Source organism: Parasteatoda tepidariorum, chromosome 5 (assembly GCF_982258835.1).
Source record: "Parasteatoda tepidariorum strain Cologne lab strain chromosome 5, Ptep-v5.0, whole genome shotgun sequence".
Classification (NCBI taxonomy): domain Eukaryota; kingdom Metazoa; phylum Arthropoda; class Arachnida; order Araneae; family Theridiidae; genus Parasteatoda; species Parasteatoda tepidariorum.
The window spans coordinates 67,905,845-67,922,283 of NC_141759.1; the positions used below are offsets into that span (position 1 = coordinate 67,905,845).

General features: G+C 33.6%; 1 protein-coding gene across 1 annotated transcript; it reads right to left on the minus strand.

Moving 5' to 3' along the window:
* Positions 1-366: 366 nt before the first annotated feature.
* On the minus strand, positions 367-6,122 carry LOC147809452 (zinc finger BED domain-containing protein 5-like). Its single transcript, XM_087162817.1, has 2 exons — positions 5,379-6,122; positions 367-480 (listed from the first exon to the last, which is right to left on the minus strand). Exons 1-2 carry the CDS (start codon positions 6,120-6,122, stop codon positions 367-369), a joined length of 858 nt encoding a protein of 285 aa, XP_087018943.1.
* Positions 6,123-16,439: the final 10,317 nt, after the last annotated feature.

Sequence of the window (16,439 nt, forward strand, 5' to 3'; positions counted from 1 at the left end):
TTGTAAGGGAGAGCCAGAGAGATACTTTAGAAGCTTATATTTATGATTAATATTAATTTTTTATCAGTAAATAGTTGTTATAATCACAAACTCAAGAAAGACATTTGTAAATTTTAATTACTTCTCCAGGTCATCATAGCTGTGTGTAAATGGTATAGGTATGTGTAAAATTTTAAATATATTTTAAGTAAATTCAGAAAAATTGAGAAAAGGAAAAGAACCTTGTTTAAATTTTTTTTTTTTTTTTTTTTTTTAAAGCTCGAGATATTTTCCGGAATTTTGTCTTGGGTTCACAATCATCCCTTGTATAAGCGCCAAATGAGTACATTCGTTTTTCCTCAATTGAGCTAATTCTATCTACCATTCCTAGAATCCTTGTGTGTTGGTGCCCTGATACACTACTTTACACTCGCCCGCCGATCCTAGTTTAAAAACAGTGGCGTGTAGCCTGGTACATTCAATGTTTAGTTTGTTATTTTTCTGTTGGTAAAGTGAATTATAAAATCAGGCTAAGTACCCAAGTATTTAGGTATTGACGGCAGTTTGTTAGAATCAGTTCGAGTTATCAATCGACTTAGTATTAGCGTAAAATTGTTTTAAAGTTAAAATTCGTTCAAAACGAGACTACCATACTGATAATTTTCTAAATCGGGAAAAATTTGCGATCATTTCAATGCTAGATTCTAGTGCCCTATAATACTTGGAAATGATTTTTTTTTTTTTTTTAGAAATAGCTTAAATTTTCGATTCTACTGATACAAAGCAGTTTAGATATGACAATATTTGCATAATTCGAGAATTATGATTAAGAAGTTGAGCAAGTACAGGCACGGGATTCCAGGAATTTTGTTATGCAAAAACTTATTAGCCAAAATTTAAAATTCCGGCTCTTCTGTAATCTCCTTTCTACTCGTTCGCTAGCATATATCAGGGCCGGATTTACGTATAAGCTGTAGCTTGGGGCCCCCCCCCAGATCCTACTTTCCCCCCTTGTTTTATTCGGAGTTGGGGGCCCTCAGAAGCCCAAAATGCATTTTTTTTTTTTACATTGTCGGATATAATAAATATAAATAAATGACTGAATAAAACAAAAAACTTCGTTGTCATTAGAAGGGAACATATCATCTTTCAAGCAATTTGAGTATTAATAAATTATTTATAAATAAACAGTTTTTTAATTTAAAAGGTAAAAATGTTTTTTTTTCCCCCATCATTCGATCGTCAGACTATTTAATATCTGTTTCTAAGGATCAGAATTCCCTTTTGTTTTACTCTAAAATTGTACATATTTAACGCTTTCGTGTGATATGCAGCAGTTTTAAATATCACTTTAAAATCTAAAAAAGGACAGAAATTGTCAGTTCAAAAAAAAAAAAAAATTATCTAATACTTTTGAATAAGAATTTAAATAACTACACACGTTTGTTTTACTATCTCATTCTATATAGCAATATTTAGTGTAGACAGTTACGTGTGGGTGTGATGATGACGTAATAAAAGAGGCATACAAAAATGTTAAAATCCACAATATTATATTTTTAAACTCCTCGAAATGGTAAAAGAGGTATACAAATTAACTGTCGCAAACAAATTAATATTAAGTAAGAACGAAACAAAAATGATATCGAAATATGCTGAATCACTAATGAGACCGGGATGAAAGACATCGAAACCTATTTGATTGTAAGAGTATAACTAAAAGGTGTTTCTGAAATCTATCAGGCTTTAATTTTTTTTTTTCTGTCACAAACTGTGTCAGTAATCAAAAATAATAAATTCGTTAGATTTCAATATTGGTTCTTTTTATTCTTTGATTATATGTTAAAAATTAACAGATATTTGTCTTTTAAAACATTTCATTCTACAATTGTAATTATCTAAAACTAATTGATATAAGGGGCCGTTCAAAAAGTACGTACACAAAAATGGAGAAATTTTAACCCCCTCCCCCCCTTAGAGTACGTACATTTTATTAGTCTTCCCCCCTTTTTCATAAAAATTAAAATAATTATGTTTTAAATAAAATTAAATATTTATTTAATATAAATTATTAATTTGAACAATAACTCCCAACTTTATGTACGTACTTTGTATAATACCTCCTCCCCCTTCGGGACGTACGTACTTTTTGAACGGCCCCTAAAGCTTTAGTGTGTTTCACTGATATGTTGAATGCTCGTTTTGGCTGGATTCCCGGGGCTGTTGCTCTTTCACATCCTAGCCATTATACACCATCAAGAGCAGAGCTGATACTTTAAACCCGTATGACATTTATTCTCTCTGATATTTAATAAGTCCTTAAAAATATAAGCCAAACATTAACCTAAATAATGACAATTTTTTTTCTCGCACAAAAATTTAGCAAATGTACTTAAAATAATTAAAAAGAAAGCAAAAATAATGAAGAAATATTTTCAATCTGAACATCAATTAAATAATATCAGCTTACGAAATGTTCTTTTTATTTATACAAACAGTATTAATATAACGGTCCTCGCCTGCTCCAGGGACTGCTGCATTGGGTTCAAAATGACAAGGCTACGGAGTTGAATATTAGTAGTCGTAAACTCGAAATTGGGTCGACTGTTCAACGACGGTTATAAAATAAACTAATAAATTTCGCCGGGATAGCCTGGTTGATAGGGCGTTGGACTCGTGTTCGTGAGAATGGGAGTTTGAATCCAGCCGGCAGAAGAATACCCATGAATAAAATCGTGACTGGTGCATGTTAAAACTGTTGGGGTCACAATGTCCTCCAAGTTTTCATAACAAATAAATACCTCTGGGTACTAATCTAGCAGTTCCCTTGTCTTCTGGATTGGGTTCAAAATTACGAGGCTACGGAGTTGAATAAAAAAAGTCGTAAACTCGAAATTGGGTCGACTGTTCAACGACGGTTATAAAATAAACTAATAAATTTCGCCGGGATAGCCTGGTTGATAGGGCGTTGGACTCGTGTTCGTGAGAATGGGAGTTTGAATCCAGCCGGCAGAAGAATACCCATGAATAAAATCGTGACTGGTGCATGTTAAAACTGTTGGGGTCACAATGTCCTCCAAGTTTTCATAACAGATAAATACCTCTGGGTACTAATCTAGCAGTTCCCTTGTCTTCTGGATTGGGTTCAAAATTACGAGGCTACGGAGTTGAATAAAAAAAGTCGTAAACTCGAAATTGGGTCGGCTGTGCAATGACTGTTATAAAATAAACTAATAAATTTGGCTGGGAGAGCCTGGTTGATAGGGCGTTGGACTCGTGTTCATGAGAATGGGAGTTTGAATCCAGCCAGTATAAGAATGCCCATGTATAAAATGGTGACTGGTGCATGTTAAATCTGTCGAGGTCACAAAGTCCTCCAAGCTCTCAAAACAAATAAATTCCTCTGATTACTAATCTAGCAGTTCCCTTGTCATCTGGATTGGGTTCAAATTTACAAGGCTACGGAGTTAAACATTGTTAGCCGTAAACTCAAAATTGAGTCGATTGTTCAACGGCGGTTATAAAAAAAAATAAAACTAATAATCAAATTGTATTTTGTTGTTTTCTTTCTAACTCTTTGCATATTTTCTACGCACATTCGAAATTTCATGTTTCTAAGTCTTATAGATTTTGTAACGTAAAGCGAAAAATTCATTAAGCATTGCAAATAAAATATATTCAAAATGAATCTAAAAAAAAAAAAAAAAAAAACCCTGTTAAATATATAGTGGCCCAGCACGCCGAATTTTTACTTTGTGCTTAAAATTTGTTTCTTTTGTAACTTTTTCCCTCGTTCAAAAAATATGTTCAATAAAAGAAAGGTTCTACATAATAGTCTCATCACAATTAATATACAGGGTGTTTATAAATTCCCGGGCCCATTTTGATGTTCAATAACTCATAAAGTAATGAAGATATAAACAAACTTATGGCATTTATTGATGGAATAACTCAGGACTTCTTAAACTTTTTTATATAGCGACCCCCTTCAAGCTTAGGAAATTTTAAACGACCCCCTCCTCCATATAATGAAATATATATTAACCGTAGATGTAGATGTAATATCGCACTATTTTACAATGTAAATAAAATAAGGATTAAAGAATACGTACCCATTCATTTCACATATATATAATTGGAAACGTTGACGGGATATCGGTCAGAATAAAACACAATAAATAGAATGACATAAAACTATATAGATATTTATTCAATAGAAAAAATAAACTTTTGTAACAATTTTTTTAATAAAAACATATTATTAACATCAAACAATATTAATGTGACGGATGTGATTGTTTATTTTTACACAAATAATTAAATCTAGGCTCAATTTGAGTTAGTGCAGATCGTAATAAATTTTCAACGTTTATTAAAGTTGAACGGTATTTTGATTTTATGTAAGTTAATGTGGAAAAGGCTGATTCACATAAATATGTTGTACAAAATGGCAGTAATTTGTTCATTGCCATTTCCGATAGTAGGGGATATTCTGATTTGATTTCTATCCAAAATTCATGCACAGGCACTTGAGAAAATCTAAGTCGCAAGGTAGTATCACTTGTTAATTCGGCAAATTCTTCTTGTGCTTTTAAGTTTAAAAAATTAATTTCTTCCATTTCAATTGAAAATGGATTGCAAATCCATTGTTGTGTATCGATATCATTGGGAAAATACCTATGCATGTAAACTTCCATATCCTTCAAATGATTAACTATAATTTTTGTTATAGGAGTATCTTTTTTTGAAATATTGTTACTAATTATATACTCGTCAGTAAATGGAAACATTTCGAGCGATCCACTTTCCACTCTGTTCTTCCATATAAGAATTTTTTTAACAAAGGCCTCAAGTTTATTTTTTAACATAAACATATTAACGCAGACTCCCTGCATTGATAAATTCATATCATTGATTTTATCAAAAATATCTGCCAAATAGCATAGCTTGAGAAGCCATAAATTATCTTGAAAATAATCGGCCAAATTAGAATTTTGCTCTGTTAGAAATATAAGAACTTCATCTTTTAAAGTTAATAATCGTTTCAAACTTCGACCTCTTGATAGCCACCTAACTTCAGCATGTAGCAATAAACTTGTATAATCCGAATCCATATCAATGCACAAATTTTTAAACAATCGACTATTAAGTGCTCGACTTTTAATAAAGTTAATGATTTTGACTGCATCAAAAAACACAGTGTTTAATTCTGGTGCAATTTTTTTAACAACAAGTGCCTCTCGGTGAATTATACAATGTGTAAATGTAATACGATCATTTCCAGCTTTAACAAATGCTGTAAAACCAAGATCTTGTCCGGTCATTGCTGCAGCACCGTCCGTGCACACACCAACACAATTTTTCCAATTTAATCCTTCTTTTTCAAAAAACTCATTTACTTTTTTATATATATCTTTTCCACGAGTATGACCTTCCAGAGGACGACAAAACAGTATATCTTCATGAATGCTTCCCTCATAAATATATCTTACAAAAAGTAACAACTGTGCCATTTTTGAAATGTCTGTCGACTCGTCCAGTTGTATTGCAAACTTTGAGCTGTCTTTAAGCCTCATAAGAAGCTGTTGAAATTGATCATTGCTAATGTCTGAAATTCTTTTGGACACAGTGTCATTTGATAATGGAATTTTACTAATTTCAGCAGCATACTGTTTTCCATGAACAATTTCAGACATTCTTATAGCTGCAGGTAGTAAAAGTTGCTCTCCAATAGTAAAAGGCTTTTTCGTTTTTGCTATCAAATACGAAACTTCATACGATGCCAATAGATATTTATCATTCAAAGTAACATACTTCTCCAAAGTGTTCTTTTCTTTATTTGATGTTTGCAAAAGACGCTCAAAATATTCTATTGGCTTTTTTGATAACGTTGCATGTTTAGTATTCAAATGTCGTTGCAGTTTTGATGGTTTCATGCTTTCTGCAGCCAAAACTTCTTTGCAAATTAAGCACACTGGTTGTTCTTCATTGTTGTGAGAAGAGCATGTGAAGCCATACTGCAAATATGATTCGTCATATTTTCTTTTTTTTGTTTTGCTAGAAGTCGGATTTGAAGCACTGCAACTTGGTTGTGACGGCGTGGCAGACTTATTAGTTGGAATTTTAATTAGCCATTTATCCATGATGGTTAAATAATAATAAATAATTAAACAAAATGTAGTTGAACTTTAACGTAATAATTAAGAACACCAACTGAAAATTACACAGTAAATACACACATGTCACTACGAAGACAAAGCTGAGTCCAAACTGAAGTACAAACAGAAAAATAACTACACTCGAATCTTTACCAGTGCAATGACAACAAATTACGATCAGATCAACCCCGACGCATGGCGTGTTCAAAGTGTGCAGCGCACAAAGGCACCGTATCACAAAGACGCCGAAAAAGAAGCTTTCATTTAATTTTTTTTATTATTCTTTTATAAAAATAATATGCCGATTCGCCTAGCCTAGCTTGATTATGCTTCCGTATTGTATGTGTAAGTTGTAAGGCGACGCGGCGTCTGGGTACTTATAATCACTAAGTTATCTTGCAAACACTGACGCCGGCGGCCAGACATCAATGTCGAACGTTCAGTTGAAAATCGAGGAGCGCGTTGTATTTATTATTTTAAATGCTACTTCCATATTTTCATTTATAGGCCCCACATAACAGTTTTGCATTGCCACTTTTTTCAAAAAATAGTTATAATAAAACTACAATAGTATTTTGTATGATTTATATTTGTACGTAGTGTGTATACTAATTTTAAAATTTTATTTATAATGATTGAAAAGTATCAGATCTTTGCGACCACTTTTCAGTAGTCTCGCGACCCCCCTGGGGGTCGCGACCCACAGTTTAAGAAGCCCTGGAATAACTCATATATTTTCCTTTTCAGGTTGGAACATCTTTACTTTTGTAAATATCGTCTACGCGTGTGGTTAATTTCAGATAATTTAATTTTCCAGTCCGAATATCTATACTTTTCTGAATAACGTCTGCTTATTAATTGCATTTTTCTCTCTTTTGTTTTTGGCAACTATTGCAATGTTATGTTTACTTTTGATGTGTTTGTTCTATGTAGTTCTTTTCTATGTGATGTTTTATTCGAGCAGATATTAAGGAGAATGCATACACCACAAGAGAAAGCACAGATTTTATGGTGGTTCATAGAAACGAAATCGATAGTGCAAGCACAGAGAAATTGCAGATGAATTTACCAAAAAGATCCTCCATCCAAAGGCAGCATCTTACGGTGGAAAAAGAATTTTCTAGAAACTGGAAGTATCGCAGATAAGAAACAATCCGGACGTTCCTGCACAAGTGATTTTGACGTTGAGCATGTCAGACAGAAATTTTTAGACAATTCTTGAAGATCTGTGAGATCAGTGGCAAGAGAATTGGATAGGCCAATTTCGACGGTGTATAAGGTTATTAAGAAACAATTAAGACTACATGCATACAAAGTTTAAATTGTTCAAGGTTTGGAACCGGACGATAGGCCTAAGAGGATGGCGCTTGCAACAGATATGGTAGGAAGGGTAGAAGATGCTGCTGATTTTTTGAAGCGCATAATGTTCTCCGACGAAGCATCCTTTCATGTTTCTGGCATTGTTAAACGCCATAATGTGCGCATATGGGGATCTGAAAGCCCCCATGAATACCGTGAGACGCAAAGGGATTCCCCAAAGGTTAATGTGTGGTGTGGACTAATGCACGACCGAGTCATTGGGCCTTTCTTTTTTACAGAAAAGATGGTCTCATCAGTCGTATACTTAGACATGTTGGAAAACTTCGTATTTACACAACTAGAAGAGCTTCAGCCACGTGTCTTTTTGCAACAAGATGGTGCACTACCTCATTGGGGTATCATCGTTCTTTGTCGTGTATTTAGCCGTTCGAGGCTATGTTTACGAACTATCACGCCTACGCAATCGAATTGGGACTTTCCCTCTAAAAGTTTCAGTTTGTATTCCTCATCTGTTAGCGTTGCGTTAAGACGCATCTTTTGTATTCTAAATTCTAAATGTTGTAATTAATTAATAAATAGTGCTTGTTAGATGTAAGAGTGTTATTTCCTAAAACCCCACGCTATGGGACAGCACACTGGCGACGAGTTGGTGAATTTTATTTTTCATTGATACAAAATATCATCGCTTGAAAAAGTTTCGTTTCATAACGAAACTAATTTGGATTAAGGTTTCAAGTACCTGAAGATAGGTAATATTTTTGCTCTTGAAGACTGCTCCAGGTAGGACAATTTATTTCTTTTTCCAAATGGAGGACCTCATCTCACAATTAGTTGAACAAAATAAATTGTTAATGTCGGCGCTACAGCCGAAAGACGAAATCAGAAACAAAAGTAACGTTACTGGTGTGAATTTCGAGAAATTCGATGATTCCCAAGAAACATTTGAATCATTTTTGGAGCGGTTTGAGGCTTTTTTGGACATACAAAATGTTCCAAATGAAAAACGAGCAAAAACATTAATTTCCAGCTTATCAGCAAAATTGTATAATTTGTTAAAAAATTTGTTGGCTCCCAACAATCCAGCTGAAGCTGATTTTGAAACCTTAAAAAACACTCTTAAAGATCATCTTCACCCAAAACCATTAATTATTCCTAGCAGACATATTTTCCTTAATCGTAAACAACACGAGGGAGAAAGTATTAATGCTTATTTAGCAGAACTTCGTTCATTGGCAATGCCATGCAATTATAAACAAGAACTGCTGAACACTATGCTGCGGGACGTTTTTGTGAGCGGTCTCCGTGATCGTGCCACATTAGACAGACTTTTTGAAGAAGATGATATAGATCTCGAGCGCACTGTAAAAATTGCTTTGGCCATGGAAAAGGCTAGCAAGAGCACCCAAGAAATAATTGGGAAGGCAACAGAAATTAAAGAATTTAAGGCTAACAGGAAAAAAGAACCGAAACAATTCTGGTCTAACAAAACGAAAGAAAAAAATAACTTTGCATGTTATCGGTGTAAGGGATCTAATCATTCCTCAAGGGAATGTAAATACAAATCTGCAACATGCGGCTACTGCCATAAAGTTGGACATCTAACAAAAGCGTGTTTTTCTGCCGCTAGAGCAAAACAAAAAAAACATGTTAACCAGAAACAAATTGGCACTGAACCCGGATGTTCATGTGAAAATACTATATCCGTACCGTTGCACGCATTAAATGACAAAACATTTAGCGAGGAATTACCTAAAAGACCACCAATAATGATTAAAGTAAATATAGAAAATTCTCCAGTTCAAATGGAGGTCGACACTGGAGGAACAGTATCGGTTATGAGCATTAATAGGTTTCGAAAAATCTCTAATAAAAAGATAAAACCTACTAAACTGATTTTCAAAACCTATAAGGGAGATGAGGTTGTACCGCTTGGATATGTTTCTGTTAAAGTTGATTATAATAATATATCATATAACTTAAATTTATATCTAGTTAAAGAGAATTTAGATACTATTTTTGGTAGAGAATGGCTTTATGAAATTCCATTAAATTGGAATACCATTAAAACAATTAATACTGTAAATACTAAAGTTAATTTCGATTTGTCTAAACTTTTAAAAGACTTTAAATATCTCTTTACTGATGAATTAGGGGAAATTAAAAATTATGAATGTAAACTTGAGTTAAGGGAAGATACCAAACCCATTTTTTGCCGACCCCGGCAAGTTCCCTTCGCGCTAAAACAGAGAGTCAATCAGGAAATCGAAAGACTCGAAAGGGAAGGATTAATCGAAAAAATAAACATATCCGATTGGGCCACGCCCATAGTTCCGATTGTCAAACACAACGGATCGATTAGGCTATGTGCTGATTACTCAGTAACGATAAACAAACACTTAAAGGTACAAAAACACCCTCTTCCTCGAACTGAAGATATTTTTGCCTCACTTAGTGATGGCAGGGTATTTTCTAAAGTTGATTTTAGCCAAGCTTATTTGCAAATGAAGGTTGAAAAGGAAAGTCAGAAACTCCTAACCATTAATACAGAAAAAGGTCTTTATACTCCAAAAAGATTAATGTACGGAATTAATGCGGCTCCGGCCATTTGGCAAAAATACATCGAAAGTGTATTCCATGGTCTTGAAGGAGTTGAAGTATTTTTTGATGACGCACGCATAGCAGCTCCCGATAACGAAACTCATTATTTCAGATTACGAAAATTTTTTGAAAGATGTCAAGAACATGGTCTGAAAATCAATAAGGATAAAAGTAAATTCTTTCAAAGTGAAATTGAGTTTTTAGGATATAGGATAAGTTCTAAAGGACTTTCAAAAACATCGGAGAAAATAGCTGCAATTAAAAATGCTAAACAACCACGAAATGTTCAAGACGTTCAGTCATTTATGGGTCTCGTGAATTTTTATTCAAGGTTTTCTAATGACTTAGCAACTTTGGCCTATCCTTTATACAACTTAACCAAGAAAACCGTTGCTTGGAAATGGGATCGCACTTGTCAGGAAGCTTTCGAAAATGTGAAAAACGAAATTTGCTCTGACAAAATACTAACTCATTATGACCCAAATCTTCCTGTCTTGCTATCTTCTGATGCTTCACCTGTAGGATTGGGAGCAGTACTTTCCCATAAATTCCCAGATGGTTCAGAACGACCCATAGCATTTGCCTCCAGAACTCTATCTCCAACGGAGCAACGTTACTCTCAAATTGACAAAGAAGCTTTGGCAATCGTTTGGAGTGTTAAAAAGTTTTACCTCTACTTAAAGGGAAATAGATTCACTTTGATTACTGACCACAAGCCCCTGGTTTCCATCTTTTCATGTAAAAAGGGTCTCCCAGTCCTTTCTGCGACAAGACTTTTGCATTATGCTCTTGTTCTGCAAGCTTATAATTTTGATATCGTTTATCGCAATACAAAGGACCACGGCAACGCTGACTGCTTATCACGTCTACCATTGAAATCTGAAGAACTGGAATTAAAAGATGATATTGCAGTATACCAAATTTCCCAAATTGAAACCTTACCCGTTACTGCCAAAGATTTAGCAAAAGCCACGCAGTTCGATGAACACTTGGGAAAACTTTTAAAAATATTACAATATGGAGGTCAATTAGAGGGGAAGGAAAAATATACCTTACAGGATGGGTGTATTATGTATGGGCAACGAGTGTGTATTCCAGACTGCTACAAAGCAAAAATACTAGACGAGTTGCATCATGGGCATCTTGGTGTAGTAAAAATGAAAGCAATTGCCAGATCTTACGTGTATTGGCAAGACATTGACCAAGACATAGAAAATTCTGCGAAAAACTGTGTGGACTGTGCTAGGTTCAAAACGGACCCAGCAAAAGCAAAAGTTCATCATTGGGAATATCCCAGTGCACCATGGGAAAGAGTGCACATTGATTTTGCAGGACCTATATTTGAACGGATGTTTCTACTTATTGTTGACGCACATTCAAAATGGCTTGAAGTTTACCCCATGAAGACAGCCAACTCATTCAAGACAATTGAATGCCTCCGAGATTGCTTTTCACGTTTTGGACTACCTGTAGTGTTAGTTTCCGACAACGGCACACAGTTTACTTCACAAGAGTTCCAAACATTTATACGAAGCAATGGAATTAAGCATAAGACATGCGCCCCTTTCAAGCCATCCAGCAATGGACAAGCAGAGCGCTACGTGCATACATTAAAACAATCTCTCCGTGCCATGCAGAACTTTGCAGGAAATATCCAGCAAAAGGTTTTGCACCTTCCTCATGCAATATCGCAAGGCTCCTAATATGACAACTATGATTAGTCCGGCTATGCTTTTCCTTAAGAGAGACATCAGGACTAGAATAGATCTTGTTCTCCCTGACTTGGTCGGAAGAGTCAATGAGAAGATCAGAAAAAGCACGTATGATTTTCAAGATCGTATTTTTCACGAAGGTGATAAGGTGGCTATTCGAGACTATCGTTCACCCAACGCAAGGTGGAAATTTGGAACTGTCATGAGCAAAGATAGAGCTCTTCACTACACAGTTAATGTACAAGGTACACTGTATAGACGCCACGTAGACCAAATGCGACCAACAGGAGACCAGATCTTGGATAAGACTATTCACGTTCCACGAATTAGTTTCAGCAGTGAAACTCCACACATGGGCACCGCGGATAATTCTCCTGCACCCACTGATCCTGGTGGAGATATCCAAAAACACTCTGGATCTGTCAAATCAACACCAGAAACTCGCCAACCATCTCCAACTAAGAACCCGAGTTCAGCTGTTTTGCCGAGAAGTACTACATCCTCAACTTCTCAACAAACTCCATTTCAGCCGAGGCGATCACAAAGGATTAGACGGCCCCCTAAGAGACTTGACCTTTAAATCTCCATTTTAAAGGGGGAGGAGATGTCGTGTATTTAGCCGTTCGAGGCTATGTTTACGAACTATCACGCCTACGCAATCGAATTGGGACTTTCCCTCTAAAAGTTTCAGTTTGTATTCCTCATCTGTTAGCGTTGCGTTAAGACGCATCTTTTGTATTCTAAATTCTAAATGTTGTAATTAATTAATAAATAGTGCTTGTTAGATGTAAGAGTGTTATTTCCTAAAACCCCACGCTATGGGACAGCACATTCTTAGTTCTTTGAATGACCATTTTCCAGGAAGATGGATTGGGCGAGGAGGTCCAATTCCTTGGTCACCCAGATCAGCTGATATAACGCCGCTGGACTTTTTTCTTTGGGGATTTATAAAGGACAATGTTTACAGGAGGATGACCTAAAAGCCAGAATTACAACCGCAATAGCCTCTGTGAATGCCGACATGTTTGCCGCTACCTGGCGTGAAATTGACTATCGACTTGATATTCTCCGTGCGACGAAGGGGGCACACGTGGAAGTTCATTGACAAGGGTCATGAAACTTTTTGAGTCTATCTAACCATTTATGTTACTAATTTTAATCTATTATTTTATGAGTTATTAAACATCAAAATGGGTCAGGGACTTTATAAACACCTTGTATTTAACAATAAAGTAATATTATCAAAGTTTTTAATAATGTAATGTTAATACTCAACAATAAAAATTAATGACAGTTTACTTCAGGTGTATAGAAATGGAATTGAACTTATAAGGGCCCCATCATTTTCAGTAGCTTAGGGCCCCACCAAGCTTAAATCCGGCCCTGGCATATATAATTCCCGTGTTCATACGTCACAAAATCTGGATTGTGCATTTTAGTATCTCTAATTCGTTCTATTTGTGTTTATAAGAAATCCTTGCAGTGTTTAATTCTTTTTGTTTCACGTGACTGAATTCATCGTATGGCGAGACAATTCTGCAATTTTCTTCGGCCGTTAGCATTACTGATTCTTGCTTAACTGGATAAATTTAATACGGTTCGTGTGATTCAACAATTTTGTTTGTTAATGTTAATTACGTTTTTTTAATTGTGTGATTTACAAAGTAAGAGGGGGAAATAATTCAGTGTATGTTTTGTTATTGTGTCAGTGTTGTTACTTATTTACATTAAAATGACAGCCTTTTATTTACCGACGTACAGAAATAAAAAGTGAGTACTAAAGATACACATTAAAAAAAATATTTCAGGTAATTTCTTTGATCAGCAGTCATTTTCTGCGCATGGAAATCTGACAATAACTCCTGAAAACACGATCGAAAAGTCACTTGGATCAACTGTGAAATGAATTTAAAGCTGCAAAAGTAATTAACAGAACTCATAATTTTGTCGGACTAAAAATAGCTATATTTATTGATTTCTTTAATTGCGTTCAGGTGCTTCCGCAAGTTGTGGATCAATTATTGGCAATCGAAATTGGCTGCAGGTGGCGTAGAGCAGAACTCTCTACCTATGGCAACACTTTCCCCATTAGAAAACCATATGAAACTGAAAACTACATTAAACATGGTTCTAAAGAAAAGTATCACGGAAATTTTAGGAAGTATTTTTATTGAATAAAAAGGGAAAATATTGTGGTGAGAAGGGGAAGGGCTAAAGGCATGAAACCGGTCTCGCCCCAAATGGCGAGTGCGGATGTATTTGAACTTTTAAATCAATGATACGGTAGTAGCATTGATTTTAATTGAGAGATCTGGATGGCGCCTACATTTATGGAATAGTTTGCTCTCATTTGCTTTTTGTTGAAAATTATTTCATACAACAGAAACGGTCCCTAAAGCATTGTCGAGGGTCAATCTCATTAAATGCGAGACAAGCACTTTTGATCACCACAGGGAAAATATAAATAGCGGGTCTCTATCTTTTAAGGAATTGGTAACTAATTTTAAACCATAGTTTCTACTGCAGAATGGCAACAAGGAAATGATAACGTCGGATCAATGGGCTTTTCGCATTGTGATTGGCTGTTGACTATCACTCATGGTTGCAAGAATTTGGGAAGTTATCGCGTTTATTGTGAATTAAAATAAAAATTTCAATAATTTTGTGCACGCCTGTCTGTGTTCTCGCGTAATCTCGTATTTGGTGTGATGAAACAATTGGTTCATTGATGGATTGTGTTTACATTTATTTCGTAAACAGACACTGGAAAAGAGGAGATTTGTGTTTAAAAAAGAAATTAGGCGAAAATGTTTTCGAATTTTTAGATATTTATAAATGTAACAATAAAAATGAATGTTTTCTTTGCTATGTTTATTATTTGTTTTTAAATAAAAGTATGTCATTTTGATATTAAGAGTATGTTCTTAATACTTTGCTCTTAATACTTTTAAATTAAGTATTCTCTTATAAAAGCTTAGCTGCAATATTTATATAATTTTCTTACATTCTGTTGTAATTAAAAGAAAATTCGGATCTAAATTAAAAGAATAATTATGCCATGTAATGTCTAATCATCCTATGCATATTTCCTAACATTTGTACTTAATTATTAAGCATTATAATTGTAACATAAAAAATAATTCTGGAGTAAAGTTCAAATTGATGTTTAAGTGTTTATATATTATGTTTATTCGACATTAAAAGTGTTTCTACTTCTAACATTTTATAAATGAATTTGTAACCCGCAGTTTTAATAAAATAAAATTATCGCTAGTTAATAAAACTATGGCAAGAGAAAAATTATCGGTAAAATTTTTATGTGGTTATCAGTTATTATATATTTATTTGGAAGTAATGAAAAGTAATAATATATTTGTGAATCTAAGCACATCATGATAAGCAATAATATTGAAATGATAAAAATTCTGTGGAAATAACAATAATATTGGAAATGAAAAAAATTCATGTTACATGAAATTTATTTTCGAATAGTTGACTACTTACTTTCATGATGATAGATTAGATTTTTGATTACATATTATTTACTGCTGTGTATTAAGAGTTAGGTCAAATGTGCATCAAGTGGCAGTATAAAAATGTTGCTTTTTTTAAACTTACCACTGCTTTATTAGAAAAACAATTTTGTAACAATCAAATAATAAATATATAAAAATCTATATTTGAAGCATATAAGAGTAAAATTTTTTATTTTTTGATTTAGAAACTATCAATCAAAAAGATCCTTTAAAATTTGAATTATATTTATATAATAAGTAGAAAGAAATATTAGCAAAGGAAAAATTTCATAATGAGTCATTGAACAATATATCAATCACTTTTGAACTGACCCCCCTACTATTTTAATGAAATTTGGTGGAACATGCACACATGATAAAGTAAACAATTCGAACAATTTTTAATTTGAAATTTGTCCAAGTTATAAACACTTGAAAAAATAAAATTTTCACTGAAAAAACCACTAACTTGCATACATATAAATAACTGTATTTTTTTTTTTACTTAAAAAAAGTTACTTTAAGAACTTTTATTTTATAAGTTACTTTTTTTTTTACTTTAGAAGAAAGTAAACGGTGTTTAAAAAAAGATTTGAAACACCATTGCAATAAACCTTTCATTTGATACCTTATATGACTTTCTGAGGCTAGGTCAACTTTCAAAGCAACCTGATTTGACCTGTGATATGTGGTCTCAAAGAATTATGAAAGAAATATTTTTTTTTAACTACAACATTCTTCTACACCTTTCAAATTTGTAGCATAGAAATTGAAATTTAAAAAAAAAAAAAAAAAACATTAATTATTGCAAACCAAAATTTTTATTAATTGAAAGTGGTATGCTGTACAACTTTTTTCCCCTTTAAGACATTTCATACAATATACATGGAAAACTGAGTAAAAAGCCTAAAATTCTTAAACCAATATATAAATCAATGATCATTCATACCAAAAGTAGTATTTATCCCATACTTTTGTCTCCTAAAATGTATCAAAAATAAAATTTTTATTTTTAGCAAGTGTATTATATTTTTCTTATTAAAAAATGGTTTACTTTTTGATATGCAAAAAATATGTGAAATAGTTACAAGATATGAATAACATTTATTTCATAGAAAATATTTTTTAAAATTATGATTATTAACTCTGTTACAATA

Bases quoted from the DNA above. Each gene is read 5' to 3' on its own strand.
- LOC147809452 (XM_087162817.1), bottom strand. From the start codon at position 6,122: ATGGATAAATGGCTAATTAAAATTCCAACTAATAAGTCTGCCACGCCG. The intron at 481-5,378 runs GTAAATGAGTTT...CTTTACCAACAG, and splicing joins GAAAAGATATATATAAAAAA to AAAAATAACAAACTAAACAT.